Source organism: Colius striatus, chromosome 17, assembly GCF_028858725.1.
Source record: "Colius striatus isolate bColStr4 chromosome 17, bColStr4.1.hap1, whole genome shotgun sequence".
NCBI lineage: Eukaryota > Metazoa > Chordata > Aves > Coliiformes > Coliidae > Colius > Colius striatus.
In genome coordinates, this window is record NC_084775.1 from 8,566,401 (window position 1) to 8,583,027 (window position 16,627).

Genomic DNA, 16,627 nt, shown 5'->3' on the forward strand with positions numbered 1-16,627 from the left:
TTGTACTTACTTGATTCCAAGAGCAAATCCTTGAATAACTTCGCCTGCATTTGGTCCAATGAAATGAAGGCCAAGTATTCGTTGCTCGCTCTCTCGTAAGCACACCATCTGAAAACAATACATTACCCAGAGATCTTTTCTTAGAACATATAAAGATAAGGTATGAAGTTGAACTAAATGAAACTGAAGTGCCTCCGAGATTCCAGTTTATCTCTTTATTTCCAGGGTGCCAAGATCTACACACTTGCTTAAGTCTCACTGACTTCACCAGGTCTTACACTTGTCCTTAAGCACTTTCCTGAATCAAAGCTTTATTAGTATATTTCTTTCAGACTTCAGGGAGCCATCACCACAAATTACTGTTGTCAAAGTGAATACTTTTTGTCATTTGTATGAAATCCTAAGAAATACCTTTTGTGGTCTAGTAACCAGACTAGTATTACTTCGACACTGAATGGCCACCTCAGCAATTCTCCAAGCCTGTGCAGTTATTCTCAGCAGCTAATCAGCTGTATTTCCAAAGATGACCACTACGAATTACAGGATAATTTGTGCCTTTGTGATTCAGTCAGTAAACACAGCGGCATGTTTGGTGAGATACATTTACCGCATTAGCCACATAACCTACAAGAGTCAAGGCTTGGAAAAAGGCAAAGATGAAGGTGAGTTAATAAGTATCTGGGAGGGCCTGAGTCACTGCATGCTTAACTTTCATTAGAGAACTTAATGAAAATGGTTAAGTTTCTTTAAGGACAGCACCTTTATAATTATGAAAACAAAGTCACTCTCCCTGTGTCCTCCCATAAAGCCTTTAATCATAACTAACCTAAAAGGTTCTACTATTCAGTAAAGGCTTGGATTCTTTCATTAGGAACCTGGGAACAGCAGCAATCCTGACATGGTGTTCTAAATATTGAGGAGTTAAAAAAGGAAAAAAACTTCTGCAATAGAGTTTGAAGCTCTCAAGTTTAATGTTTCTTCATATGTTTTGGGAGTTCAGGAAGGTTTATATTCAATACCATCCAATTACCATTATGCTATTACTACTGCACCCTCAAATATTTATTTTCATTGACATACTTTAAAGGGAATATCTAAAAAGCAGCATCACCTTAGTTGCTCTGATAGTTGGGACAGTTAAGGCAGCCTACTAAGGCACTTATACAAAGCAGATGTGACAAAATATAGTTAGAAGAAATGGTTTCAATTATTGACAAGGGGTATTCTTTACAAAACACAACAATAACAACATAATAATTTGTAATGTACCTACAAAAGTTACTACATTTTTTCAGAAAGATTGTTCTCTAATATTGAAAAAAGAAAGAAAATTGAAACTATGATTTATTCCATCAACATTACTTCACCTTATCTATGATTGTCTACTATGGGCAAGTGCAACAAGCCTGTTTTCAACATCAAAGCAACTGGACTACTCTAGAAGACACATTTCAAGTCCAACACTTTGGTCTAAACCAGGAGGTTTTTATTTTCATGAGTTTTCAAGACTAAACAGTTACTCCAGTTTTGTAAGTCTTATGCTTAATTTTTTTGAAGGTAGCATACTTTTCCCAAGAGATGGTAACTCAAATATTACATAAAACTAGTTAAGAATTTTGCTGGGGGAAGCAAAGATCTCTATAGAATCTGGGATATTTTTAGGACCTTAAGAGGAGTTCAAAGATGCTACCAATCAGCAGACTGTCAGCTCTGAAAAATGCCAATATCTCTAAAGCAATTTCAAGATGCAATGGGATATGTAATTAATATTAAACATTTGAACAGGCTGTCACCAAGAAAGTCTTTCATCCATCATAAAACGGGGTTTTTTTGTCAAACTGTCTTCCTTAACCTGGATGTACGAGATCTCTTGTTTTCAGTTATAAGCAAGTGAAAAGCCCACAATACTTACTTTCATATAGCACTGAGATGCATCTCGTTCAGCCACTGTAAACTCTAAAGGTTTGTAATACGCATGGTATACCTGGTAGAGAAAACAATAATATTTTGTGTTAGGGAGTAGTATTATGGCCAAAACTGCTAATCACTATCATAATGACTCCTCTTACTACACGTTTATAATGTTGGAGAAAAAATTAGTTATAACCTGCTCGTTATTTTAAAGGAAAATATGGAAAGCACAGGAGTAGTTTAACAAAACCTTAAAGAGCAATTAGATTAAAAACAAAACTGGAAAAAAAAAATCACAAATAGTGAAGTTACTCAAACCAGGGCCTCAAATTAAAAATGTTACTTTTGTTCCTTTAAGCTTCTATGAAAAGTTTAATATGTTGTTTACTGAAAATAATGAAATCCAAGAAGACTTTCATATCTATAATAATGTGTATCACAAGACAACCCTAACTGTAATTTTTGCATTCTGAATAGTAAAAGCTTATTTTATCACTAATGATTTTGTCTGGGGCTCCCAGCTGAACTTGCTCTCTAATACATACATAACATCAGCATCTTAGGACACAAACATATCAATTGTCTGCCTTAGTCAGATAAGAACATTTTTTTACAGCAATTTGTATCATTCTACAAGGCACTAGCATCCAGAAAGTCCAATATGCCATAACAGATTTCTTCTTCAATATGCAATGCCCAAGAACATAATATCAAGACATTTTGGCCACAAAGACACTTAGCAGTTTCTCTGAATATTTCTGGGGCCATGTCAGAAGTTTAGACAAAATCACCTGACAAGCAATTCTTCAATTAAAAGGAATGTAGCCATTACTTAATGATGCTGCACAATATAACTCACTAAAATGGCACCTAGTTTAAGGCTGTCACACTCTAACAGTAATTTTAAGCCTACTAGGTAACAGTTTCCACTGTGACCTGCTGTAATACTTTTACAGTCATAAGATTTCTAAAGACACCAACTCCTTGACTGCAAACATAGTATTTTGGAGACCAGAGATTTTGTCTGATACAACAGTGAAACTTGTATCTTTTCATAAGGTAACTCTGACATGAATTATAATATTAAAAATGTTTTCATACCTCAATATTATCTGATCCATAACACTGCGCAGCTGCTTCTTCTGACAGTCCAACACAACCATATTCTAAGGGAGTGAAAACTGTAGTAGGTACCTGTTTGGGAGGAAATAGAAAACGTAACTGTTGAACCATTTGAAGCAGCTGCACAGAAGATACAGGGGAGACTTCTGCAGGACTGAGAAGTTTGGCTGTCACAGACATCTACTTTGACTACTGTCAAAGCTGGATTCCAGATGGCAAAATGCAATTCCTTTAAAAATTCTTAAGAAAAAAGAAAGTGTAAGGTTGGGCTTTTATTATTTAAAAAAGAAATAACAACTCACATTGTCATAGTCCATCAGTTCTGAAGACTGGCCAAAAAGACGCCGAGCCAGCAGTTTTCCTGCAGCTATTGCTGTGGGTGTTAATTCAGGACGACCCTAAGAAGAAAGTACAAAGCTTTGTTTTAACTGAGAGAGAAGCAGCATCCAAGGATTCCTCCTGGGACAATGGTCACAGGAAGGCCAAATCTTTGCAATTCCAGACTAGTAGCCAGGGCTGCAAACAGAGAAGGCAGTAACAATTTCTGTCCAAACATGCTTTTAATTCTCTGAGTTTAATATCTGTCTTAATGAGGTAGGGAACAAATGTCATGAACGTGTCAAAACCTTGTATCTTATCATGTCACCTCTTGAAAAGCAGAGGATATCCACATGCTAACCATTCAATTCCTCCTTCCCATAGCAATTCATTGAGACATTTTCAGATGTTCTTTTTAAAGCAGGAAAAGCAACAGTGTTTTTATAACATCAGTCCTTTTTAAAAAAGCTGTCTGTCACATTTTTACGGCACACAGGCACAAAACTTAGCCATTTGTAGGCACTATTACTGACTTCCTATGTTGATCCTGGATCAGAGAAGTGGAACACTATTGCACTAGCACTGCAACCTATAGGTTGAGTTGGTCTTAGTCTCAAGCTCTAATATTAGAGAGGTGCCTGAAAAGGATTGCAATTGGCAAATTCTAACTTCCTGCAAGCAAGAAATGGAATGATAGCAGCATATGATCAGGATGTGCTCCACTGCACGCCATGAGTCCTGGCTACTTTTTCTATCCAAACAGGACTATGCAATGTACAGTGTACTGGTACAATACCACCAGAGCATCAGAACTCCAGTGCTAGTTTTAAGGAAGGTAGAAGTTGCTGCAAATTGAAGTAAGGCATTTTTCAAAGGATTTTTTAAAGTCTGATGAAGAACAATCTGTGTAAGTTAATAAGTTCTAACAAACATCAATCTAGTAAAAAGCATAATTTAAGAGTTTGTCCAAGATATAGCACCAAGATGCTTGTCTGAGATGAGGAAAGAGGTCACAAATCTATATGGGATGATCTGGAGCACCAGAAAGATCTAACTGAAGAATACCTTTGTGGGACAACATGGAATGGTTTATAAGACATTTGAATTTTTGATTCATACAGGTCCTTTCTAGACACAACACTTGTCACACTCCTGCAAAGCCCACTTGGAGGTAGTCATCCAATAAGCCCTTATCCAATAAGCCTTCAAAACCAAGCTTAATCAGAAATTAAAATAAGGTTTCCCCAATAGATAGATTCTGTACCTGGTGTTAGCTACCATTTACTTTAGTACACATACCATATAAATTATCTGCATATTAATATGCATTTGTGCTTTTATGTGTACTAATAACCACTGAAGTTAAAGCTTCCATTGCAAAAAAACAAACTGAAATAACATTATGTCTAACCTAATTACAGAAACTAAAATTCTAATTGTTAATAAGGACTAACCTATTTTTCCCTGCAGTTCATGACAGATCACAAAACTGCAAGTCTATCCTTTCTTTCTCCCTAAGATTCATAAGTCATGGCTTTCGAAGTCCAGCATTTTGACTTTCAAGTCTGTACATGTCATTTGCCAGATGAAATTTGCCATTTGTTTTTTCTTATACACATTTGCCTGAAACATGGCTGCCAATCATTTCTGTAGCAGGAAATACAGATGTTGTTTTGGCATTCCAGAAATGAATAGAAGATTGGAACGAGAGATAAAATTGTGAAAGCACTGCCATGCATTCCATAAAACCCAACTAATTACTAAAACATCCATGCAGATAAAGCCCAATTTCTCCTAAACAATGACTTAAAGACCTTCCGTGGTAAATATTTGAAAAGAACATTCACTTTGCAGTCATGTGTAGAACTACTCTGCTGATTATTATGGACACAAATTGTTCATAAGAATCCTCCAATGTATTATACATTTAAACTACATGGCTCCTAAGAGAGTTTAAAAAGCTTTGAAGTAATGTGTATTTGTTCTAACACAATTCTTTTTGGTCTTATTTCTATTCAAAGCAACATACTGTACATTCCACCTTCTCTACACATCTTTGTTGTAACACCCTTTGAAATATGACAGATGTACAGCAGCATGATCATATGATAAACCTCCTTCTGAGAGAACTTTATAGAGTGTGTCATGTTTTTCAACAAGAATACTACTGGATGAAGAATTTTTACACAGAGAGTTAATATCAGCCCTGAACAAACCCCTCAGATTAAAATTCCAGATTGATCATCTTCATTCTGGTTACAGAACATGAAAATGGCAAAATCAGCTTTTCGGTTGTCAGGTGAAATTGCATTTTGGCAAAGTTAGAAAAACTTGTTTTGAGGCTAGACAAACTGACTGACTTCTGGAAGGGGTTTTTTTCCCCCTTCTCCAAACGAACAGCTTGGATAACATTAAAATTCCATTTGGCATACAAGGGAGCAACAAGACACCCATACACACATAGTTTCCCATTTGTGCCACCTGGGTATAACTCCCAAATGAAAACAGTCATTCTGAGCCTATCAAGAAACTTGCCTGTCCCTTCTCTCACTCCCCTTACAGCCAGGGCACTGAATTAAAACAACAAAAAATAGTTCTTGGTATTTGGTAGCAATTTATTTTCTATTCAGTGTGGTATGGTAAAGGAGAGAAGATGCAGGCTTAAGAACTATTTGCAAACGTATGAGCGATAGCAAGGAGATTCTGACAGGGAGAGTAACAGAGCAAAGAGAAATTCTGAGCAGGAACACTGGAGAAAAAAAATCTCAAAAAAAAGCAGGAATAGAAATCCAAGTTTTAACAACAGAATGAAAATGACAAATAAACAATGATCTGATCTTTTATATCCAGATTAGGAAAAAGAAGAGCATCTTGCCTCAAAATTTGTATTTTTTACTTAACTAATCCTCAACGGACGGAAGACAAAAAGCATCCAAAAGGAAATTACTTGTCCAAAATAACACTGGAGATTGGTAGCAAAATGAGTATCAAAATCTAAGGCCCTGCCAGCACTACCTCTAAAAACTGCTTCTTGGACAAAACTAAAAAGAAAAGTTTGGAAAGCAAGAGCCCAACCAAGCCACACATCAGCCACAAGCAGGTGCAAGAGGTCACTGTGAACAGAAAGAGGACTTCAGGAAATATCCCAGAGCAAGAAGTGACTAGTATAGAAGGAACCTGTATGTGAAGTGAGAAGAAAGGAGAGGAATTGTACATAATCCCAAAGCTCTGAGTGGCTGGACAGCACAGAGAAGCTGTGAACAGTAAGAAATAAAGAGAAATAGCTGGGCAGGAAAGTTTTAACACAGTTTAAAAGGAAATGGCAAGTCATTCGCATGAAGATGGAGACAGACAGGAAGAAACACAGGTCTACATACAGAGGAAGAGGTCAGGAGTGGTCAGCAGATTTATGAGATTTAAGTGTCTCCCATCAGTTCCAGAGTCCAGTCAGAAATTTGCAGGGCTATTCTAAGACATTGTTATATCTCTTAACTCAGCACTTGTAAGGTTTATAAATTTGAGAGACTTTAAAAATATTTTAAACATGGCAGAATGACAAATCTTTTAAAGGTCTCAAATCAGACTATGTATGGTGTTTGGATATTGCTACAGTATTTACCAGACTTTTAAAACAGATGCCTTCACTATTTCAAAAACAGTCTTGGTAACAAGGCATGTGCTCAATTCCATTATGTCTACAACAGGTGAGAAGATTCTGTATTTTGCAGTGCTCAGTCTCTATATTCTACATATTGTCCAAACCTTTCAGCAGGCAGCCGATGTCCTATACCTCTAAAGTTCAGAGCCCAGACAAAAAGATGCCCAAAACTTATTTGAAGATGCTCCACCTAAGAGTAGACACCTTCTGTTCTTCTATAACTGAAAACTGAGGGTCTGGAAGTGTCTGAGTTCACTTTGATCGGGACAAGTAATTCTTATAATAGATGACTGTAGACTACTAATAGCACTAGATCAAAGCTACGTCAAGAATTCTGGTTTTGCATCTATAATAATTTATAAATTATTTGCTGAAGTTAGACTACTCCCTTAAAAAAAGCAACAAAACCCAAACAATTCTCATGTTTACATGGCATAATCATTCTCAAATCATGATCAGACATCAAATGCATTTAGCATTTATAGGAATTACCTTTTCTTATTCTAGAGGAAGATTTGTCAAAGGCTTTTTGTGTCAGGGAAGAGATATGCGGTCTTGTGACTAGTCTCAATTAAACCTCTAAGTACTAAAACAGGAATTACAGAATTTATCAGGGTCATTCCCACTATGTGCTTTCAGCTCCAGAAGGTAAGAACCGCTTTCATTTAGCATTCACATGCATGAAATATGAAGTCATATGTCTGAAGTGATAAAAAACATTATTAGAAAGATAATTGAAGTGATAGACATTATTATTAGCCTCTGACCAATAATGCATTCCCCGATAACATCAGTAATAATCTCTAATACTGAGATACTTCACAAGATCCATGTAAAGGAAATTACTGACCCAGGTGGCTGGCATAAACACGACAGCTCTGCAAAATAAAAACGAGCAAAACACTAAGATATATGCTAGAGTATGACGACATCTGGGGACTAGTTATTAGTCAGGAACAAAGTTGGCTTCCTGTTATTGTAAAACAGTTTATGTAGACTTGGTACCTCTGTTATGTCTCCAATTGCATAAATGTGAGGAACAGAAGTAGCTTCACTGGCATCAACAATGATCTTCCCAGTTTCAGAATTAGTTTTCACTCCAATTGTCTCCAAATTTAGAGTTTCAGTGTCAGGGGCTCGGCCTTAAAAAAAAAGAAAGAAAGAAATTAAAGTAAAAACTACTGAAAAACTTCATCAGTGTTAATCTAAAAAACTGATATTCTCCATTGTAGGTTTACAAGAAGTTGGTGCTATTTGATTGTCCACGCAGAAACATCACAAAACTTACATTGTACTGAAAAAGCAGTAAGGGTGGAAAGTATGGATATGAATTTCTTTGTGAAAGCAGCTCTATCACTATTGCCTTTATTCAGACTACTTCAGAGAAAGTTATCCTTTAAAAATGTGAACAACATCCCCTGCAAAAAGTGCAAAACTTACACGGTTCAATATGTGAGTTTTGCTCACATTATTTTTAAGGGATTTAAACCCAAATGAGGCAAATTCTACCAAGCCTAGGTTTTATAATAGCTTCCTCTTCCAATGATTTTTAATTATCCCATCTTTAAAAGATATAATTCTGTAGCGTTTTCTGCATAACTCAGACCATCAAATTCTTGATAATGTTACACTGAGCTTTCTTGTAGAGTAACCAATGAAGAAATTCTTGACACAGAAATTGGAATCTTAACTCAAGAAATTTTTGTAACATTGCATCTGTTTTTAGAGGCTATAAATGAATATAGAGGTGTGGATATATCTACATCTACATATATAGATGTAGAAGGTCTCCTTTGCGTGAGTCATGATTTCATGTTAATACAGAGCTATATCAAAGCAAAACAAAAAGGGAAATGTGTTTCCATTATAAAAACAAGTTCTTTGATGTTAATGTAGGAAATTATTAAACAAAAGGAAAACCTGGCTTGTCAATACAGACCTAATTATATGTAAACATATGATTCACTGCTTTATACATCTGCCATATAGCCAGGCCGCCCAAACAATGTCACATCTGAATGCCTCTGTAAAGACTTCTGTGTATTAATTTCATCTGGTGAAACCAACACTTCCTCTGGGAGTACTGACTGAAGCTGTCGGCACTTGGCTATCTGTCTGTCTTCCCTTCTGTTGTCCCCATGGGATGTTGATCTGCTGTTCCTTCTCTGCCCCTTGCTCTCCAGTCCTGATGCTATCAGGCAACAAAAATAATAAACCTCCAGGACCTTATCTTGGCTCGGATGTGAAACAACTTCCTACCGTTGTATTTCTTTGTGTATTGAGAGTAAAGCCTGGATATTCTGCAAATGGACAACTAATGGGGTTTTCTAGTTTCCCCTTTTTCCTGCCAGGCAGAGCCAAGAGAAAGCTTAGCACGCAATGGCAGGCATTGAAAGAGGAAAAAAAGAAAAACTGTCAATAGAGTCATTTAAAGACCTGTGACAACAACAGCCAAGTTTATCAAATCTGCAGGATAACACTTAACCTTTCGATTCCAGTCTATTTTAACATGTGTACAGCTTGGTATTAATAGCTATGAGTTACAAAAGCTGTGTTGCTACTCATAGTGAAATTTCTCTCTCAACTTTACTGTCTAAATACTATTTCTGAAAGCAAACTCAAAACTTATAGAAACTAAACTGAAACTTTAATGGCCTTTAGCCCCAGCTGGCTCACCTCCATAAGCCAGAATTACACTTAGTGATCTTGCTTCACCTCAAATTCAGTAGTTTATGTTCATGATTATCCAATGTGTCTTGTTAAGTTTTAATGCCAAATTCAGGAAATTCTGACATTTCCCAGCATTCACCTACTTGTATAATAAAATCAGTTCTCACCATTTCTCAGTAGTGTTAGATGAGAAGGATATTTGTTACATACCCATAACTCCTAGCTTTTATTTGAAATAGCAAGATATTATGCCAGCCATCCAGAAGAAAGGTGCCACTTCAAAACTGACCCTTAAAAAACTTACCTGCCTCCTGCACTTCTACTATCACATCATGATCTCATCTTTAGTAGACTCATACAATAACCACAGAGCTATGGAAACCACACAGATAACTGCTCTCAGGGGCTGCCCCCATTCGCTTTTAACTTTAAAAGATGAAACAACTTTCTGATCTGGTTTTGTAAAAATCTAACAGGCTTTCTAAGGAGGCTGCCAGCCTGCTTAGCTACAGAGGGTGACAAGAGACTGTACAAAGCACTCAAGTGCTAGGCTGGTTATACTGTGATGTGGCATTTGTGTCCTATCATCTGCTGATTACACTCAGTAATCACACATGGACACAGAATAATGTGAAGGCAATATCAAGCTGCTGTGACGTTCAGGTGCAGGACCTTCAACAGTGGAGAGTGAAGCAGCTAAACTGAGAAGAAACCACAAGAACAGGCACAGTCAAGTAAGTAGCAGCAATAAATGAGTGACAGTTTACTCTTGTATAGTAAGATTTCCCAGGGCAATAAAGATGCAGCTGACAGCAAAATTCTATAATGGGACTTCTGCAATTTCTTAACCTCAGAAGCTGGAATGCATGTTTGCTCCCTGGCATTTTAAAATCCAAGTAAGAACCGACCAAGCATTTTATTATCAGGCATGATGCTGGAGATGGCCACTGTGAGGACACTACAGGGTGACAGGATGGTTCTTCTGGCACCAAACGAAAGCTCAATAGTCTTCTCCACTTCTCTATTCATTGGCAATTTGATACATCATAACTTTTACCCAGTCTGACCTTATTCTAATTCTCATCTGTGTTCCCAGCCTTGGTACTCTCTCTCATCTTGTTCTAGGTACCTGCCACACTCTCCAAATTAGTGTGAAGAGCACCACCTTTTGCTCCTTCAAATCTCTCCTAAAAATCCACAAGATGTTCCCTAAAACATAGTCAGCTGATAATGACTAATAAAGACTAATTAGTGTAACTAATGTTCAGACTACAAGAAAATATTGACTACAGTAAGATTAGATAAGGTTAAAAAAAAGTTTGGAACCCTTATCACATTGATAACACCATGCACTAGTTTTACAAGGATGTTTTGGAATATGTCATTCATTACTGATAAACTCTCAGCATGCCTGCCACAATTTGAAAAAATCTGACCCTTAGGCAGTACAGTAATTGGTTCTTTGCCAGGTCTGCTAATCTGTACTATCTCTTGTAGCATTGACTACTAATACTTATTACACAGAGAAGACATCTCAGCAGAATGCTTGTGGCAGCCATGGTGCAATTAGTAAACACCTGGCCTTCACCATCCACTGTACATCTAAAGTTATTTGTGACTGGAGACACATCACTTTGGTTCTACTGAAAAAACAACAAAAAAGGCAACCCCAAATGACATGTAACCAAACAAAAACCTTACAGACAGACTTCTAACAACTCTATTTATTTTGCTCTCAAAGTCCTGTACAAGGTTAAGTGGGTTGGAAACACTTTCTGAGATGAAAGCTACAGTTCACCTTTACATTAATTCTCTCACACTAAGCTTGCTTTAACCAAAGGTTTTTGTACACCCTTAAAGCACAGCTCTGTGGTCTCAAAAACTAGTATACAACAACCATTCCCATGTGAGGTCATTGGTTCCAATCTCCTAGCACTTATAGGTGAACAGAACCTGTATTTTGTCGAAAATGTTGCAGTAATTATACTGGTTCAATGAAATTACTTTGGGCAGCATTTTCCACCATCATTTTTTTTATTTAGGCCATCATGTAGGGAAGGGATAGTCATTGCCTATGAACTCAAACAACACCTTACAGTTGTGAATCCAAAATGTTCTTTCATATGAAGATTACAGGCCTAGCCTAGCACCTAACTTTTCCTGAACATGAAAAAGTGATTTTTATAGTTACAAGGTTTCAAAATAAGTAGCATAAAATTATAGAGTTATACTCAAAGTTTATGGGTAAGTTAAACAAAAGAAGGAAAAAGTACCATCTAGGCCTCTTTCAATGCAAATAAATTACAGGAACATGAAAAATATCCCCGTTGATTAAAGTGTGACTGATTTTCATTAAAGCAGATATTAGGGAAAAACCTAAAAGCACTGTCTGAAGTAAGAGGAATGACAATTTTCACTACCTCTGCTGAAACCGTATCTTACCAAGACAATAATGAATTAAAATCAGTGAGACATAGGAAATTCAGAACAAAGACCCACAGCCCCAACAAACCACATCACACAGCACTAAGAGTTGTCTGAGATCAAGCAAGGTGCATTATTTTTCACTGAATAGTTCAAAGGTTAAAAACTGGATGGCAAGATTCTGCTTGCAAAGACAAATCTAAAGCCCGTCCCCCTTTCTACAGAGGCTGGCAGAGATACGCTCACAAGAGATCACAGCAATAGTTCACCATATGGGACTTTTCAGAGAAAATCTCCAACTGAAATTTCTGTTTTCTTAGTTAATTTAAATTTATTTGGTTGTAAAACTACTACAAAAAACCCTTATGTACTTAACCCTTCCTTGATATTGATCTGCATTACAAAATAAATCTGCCAAGCATCTAGTCTGACACAAAAGACAATACTCCTGATAGCACATGATGTAGAATACTCACTACTTGTTCAACCTCACATTTGAGCTAAAATGATAATTCCTTTTTATAGCAAAGGTGATATTATTTCAAAGACACAGTAGCTTTCCTGTAAACTTATCAATGCAAAGGAACTTGAGAACAGTTGTTCCATTGCTTTCAGCAAGGAGAAAACTCTTTTTGTAAAGTTAAGCTTAAAATCTGCTACCGGTCATTACACTGTTAGATCTACTAACACACTACCTCACTTTGTCAAACTAATTCTAGGATATTTTGTAAACAACTTCTTAGTTTATTCCTCAATTCAGTGCTGCTGCACTACGCAGTAAGATCCCATTGGATACATAGTAACTCAGTATCTTTCCCAAGGACTTTGTGAACAATCAAATTCCAGTCACAGCAGTGACTTTTTGCCATCTATTGCAAATTCAAATGGAAATACTACTCACCAATTCCTTTTATATATTAGCTGTATTGCAACTGCAGCAATCAGTCTACAGATTTCAGTCTTTCAATGGCCAAAACAAATGCACTCTACAAAGCCTGATCTGCAACTTTGCCTTACAGCTCAGCAGCCTCATCTGTTTATAAAGGTGTCAATCTCTACCCTTTTCTTTGGATGAAGACCCTATGTATAATCTATACATGCACACACTCATTATTGTGATGTAGCTCAGATATATTGGGGTTTTTTTGTGTTCTTAAGGGCAAGAGAATACTATGTAATATCGAAAATTCATTGGTTTCATATAGAATTAAAAAAATATCTGAAAAGCTTATAATTTCAGGACAATTCTCACAAAAGCAAAAGACAGAGTACAGAAAGATATTACAGAACTAAACACGCAGAATCAAATGAAGATCCAGAAAGAGCTATTTCACTGATCTGGGATGTAAATGTATAGCCTCAGCAACATACAGACAGGCCCATAACAGTCACCTACAAAAGTTTGGGTCCAAAACTTCTAAAAGTTAACAAAATGAGATTTCCCCCCTCCTCAAATATTTTGACAGGTTCAAAAAAGCTGCAGACAAAAAGAGCATTGTGCCTGCTTTTATCATCTTATCCATACATGCAGAAAATTACAGATTCCAAAAAATAACTGAAACTCCATAGAAACACAATGTAATTTTTTCCAAAGTGCCTACATTAAGAGATAGTACCACAGCTTACCAATCTCAAACTATGTCCTACTGTCAGAAAATATTTTTAACATTATTCAAAACATCCTATAAAAATTCCACAATGTGCTTATAGAAATTATTGAAGTATCTACTATAATTCAGGCTACAATCAGTTAACAATAGCGGCTGCTCTTTAACTAACTCTACAAGCTGACTTTCTTCAATCAGTATTGTAACTGGCACATCTGCAGACAGGAAATCCTCAACACTACCAAGTTTCCCAGCTTATTATCTAAAACACCTGGTGTGGGTGTGTTGATACAGAGCAAAACAATGAATCATATCGACTGCACATCAATTAACCAGCTTTAACTGTTAATGTGTTCAATCCTTAAGGGTGGAGTGCCAATTTGAACACACACACACAAAAATCAACACAAAAATTCCAAACCCTCAAACTATTCATCTTGCAGTTTCTAAATATGGATTGTAACTCAAATCTATGACAAAAATTATAACACATGTAGTTCCTCTGTATCACAACAGTGAGTTGTGTTCATATTGCAACTGAGTTGCAACAGCATAACATGCAACCTTACCCCACCATAATTAACACCAAACCAAGATTTTTTTTCCTTAAATTATAATTTAGTATTTCTTTTCTACATCTTTGATCAAAGCAAACAAACTGACTTGACATTTCACAGGTGAGACTCCACCTCAGTGTATTTTTACCAGAAAGCTTGAGGAAAATGAAATACAACATTTAGAAACTCATGTTTTTGGGAAACATTTTCATCTCACCTCATGAATATTATTCTACAGTTTTAAGGACTGTCACATCTCCAGATACGATGACTTTTTTTTACTCTTGGCAAGCACTAGTGTGTTTGATTGGTTCTGGGGAGCATAATCCATTTTTGTAAGCTTCTTACACAATTTATGGAAGCCTATTGCACTTCCAAGATAATAGGAATCACAGTAAGCAAAAGAAAATGTCACAACACACAACCTTCTCTCTGTTTGGGGTATTAGGATGACATGGAGCTGGCTTAAGCAGGGAAAAGGAACAACAGGACAACAGATTTAATCCACTGTGCAAAATACAAAATGCTGTAAATTATCTGTTCCTGTTTCCTGTAATGGATCTATTCTACGACCACAAGAATTTAACTTTATGTTACCAACAAATGAAAGAGTAATGCTTCCTCACCACTCTAAAACAGTACTGTCAGATAAAAAAAACAGCATAAAAATGAAGTAAAGGAATTGCTGAAGCTGCGAGCAAAACTAATCATTCTTCCACATCAAAACAGATTTACTGGGCAGCAAGTTTAGGCCTATTTACTTTTTTTGCCAGGTATCATCTGCTCACCAAGTATCACTACTACCTTTAGCCACCCACTATTTCTCTACAATTACCGACATCCACAAAGCTTTAGAGGCACAGAAGTCTCCTGCTCTGGTGGGCTTGCAGTCCATCTGAACCAACATAGGAACTGAGAGCTGACTCGTAACAGGAATAAACAAGCAGCTCCAGGAGGCAACACAGAGAACATTTCCATTCCTGCGGGCTGGAGCCTTGTACCATATATCATTTAGTGGGTTAATCCTCACGAGAATTAGCATTTGACTCAAAGGAAGCAAAAAAAAGATTTAATTCCAATTTCTGGTGATTGTGGTCATATCCATTTGTCACAAAATTCTTTTAAACTGATTTACTCTGTTTCAGGCATGAAGTCACTTCTGAGAGGTCTGAAATAGACAGAAGTTCCTAAACAGATTTCAAAAAGCTAGAAAGCACCAGCGTAAGAGAAAACTACCTGCACCACAGAGGTTGCTGGAATTCATGCTGTCCCCCTCTAGTAAATGTAAGGAAGACTAAATGATCTCCCATTTACTGTAGCCCATGTGTAAGTAGTTACCACAGATTTCTTCCATTCACTCTCTCGTGTTTTTAGACCGTAAGTGAGCAAGTCAGGCATGTAAGAAAAGAATTTTAAAAGCTATCAATGTTTAGGTCACTAAATATTAAATAGAAAAAAGTTGAGGAGGGGCTGTTTAGCCTCACACCACATGACAAAGGGACTTAATTTTCAGAATGGAGATCACGGCAAATAAATGTTAAGATAATGAAGTTTACCTACTGCCCACATCACCGTGTCAAACGAATCAGTTTCTTCAGTGCCCAGGTCAGTATTTTTCCATGTAACTTTCAATCTGTTGCTTTTCAATTTTTCAACTTTTGTTGGGAAACATCTCTTCAAAAATTTTGTGCCATAAGATTCCATGTGCTCAGTTACTAAAGATGCCATTTGCTGTTGAGTAGGGGGAAAAAAATTATGCTTTGTAAGATCTTTTTAATGTAAAATCCTCCTTCAGCTATCTTCATGAAAATCCAGTAAATACACTGTGTATTTCTAACATGCTTTTTCACTAAGTTACTATATATTGTCAACACATGATAATTTATCAAGCCACAATGACCTGCAACTCCATTCCAAGAAGCATATGCATCTGAATATTTTCAAAACATATAATAGTACATGAATAAATCAGTTGCTTTTAAATCACTTGCTGCTCATATAAAAATAGCATCTAGAGCATATTCAATTTAACATTACCATAATCACCATTTTCTGGCAGCTTGATGAGAATGAAATACTTTCATTAAAAAAAAGGAAGGAAAATATTATCCTTTGCCGTCACACCTGTCATTTCTCTGTAATGACTGTGGATCACTAAGGTCTCCTGGGAAGTTCTACTATAAAAAGGAAATAATGCTTTTGTCCTAAGAGCCTGTTTGAAATAATGCCATACCACAGACAAGTGGTAAAATGCCATATTGACAGTTTTATCCACAGGTGTCATTGCTCTTGACTGCAGTAATTCAGGTCACACTTTGTCAGACAATGTTTACTACTTAAAGGATATTATCAAAAAAATC

General features: G+C 36.5%; 1 protein-coding gene across 3 annotated transcripts in view; it reads right to left on the bottom strand.

The window, feature by feature from the left end:
* LOC104550858 (thioredoxin reductase 2, mitochondrial) overlaps positions 1-16,627 on the bottom strand; it is a 32,598-nt gene that overhangs the window by 5,265 nt on the left and 10,706 nt on the right. For 2 of the 3 annotated variants that reach the window (XM_062010442.1, XM_062010441.1), the window contains exons 11-16: positions 15,824-15,998; positions 8,015-8,151; positions 3,336-3,431; positions 3,013-3,105; positions 1,913-1,984; positions 11-108 (exon numbers count right to left, since the gene is read on the bottom strand). In XM_062010442.1, the coding sequence (XP_061866426.1) occupies positions 11-108; positions 1,913-1,984; positions 3,013-3,105; positions 3,336-3,431; positions 8,015-8,151; positions 15,824-15,998 (671 nt within the window). Of the gene's footprint in view, positions 1-10; positions 109-1,912; positions 1,985-3,012; positions 3,106-3,335; positions 3,432-8,014; positions 8,152-15,823; positions 15,999-16,627 lie in introns of those variants that run through there. The other variant, XM_062010443.1, reaches the window with a different exon arrangement.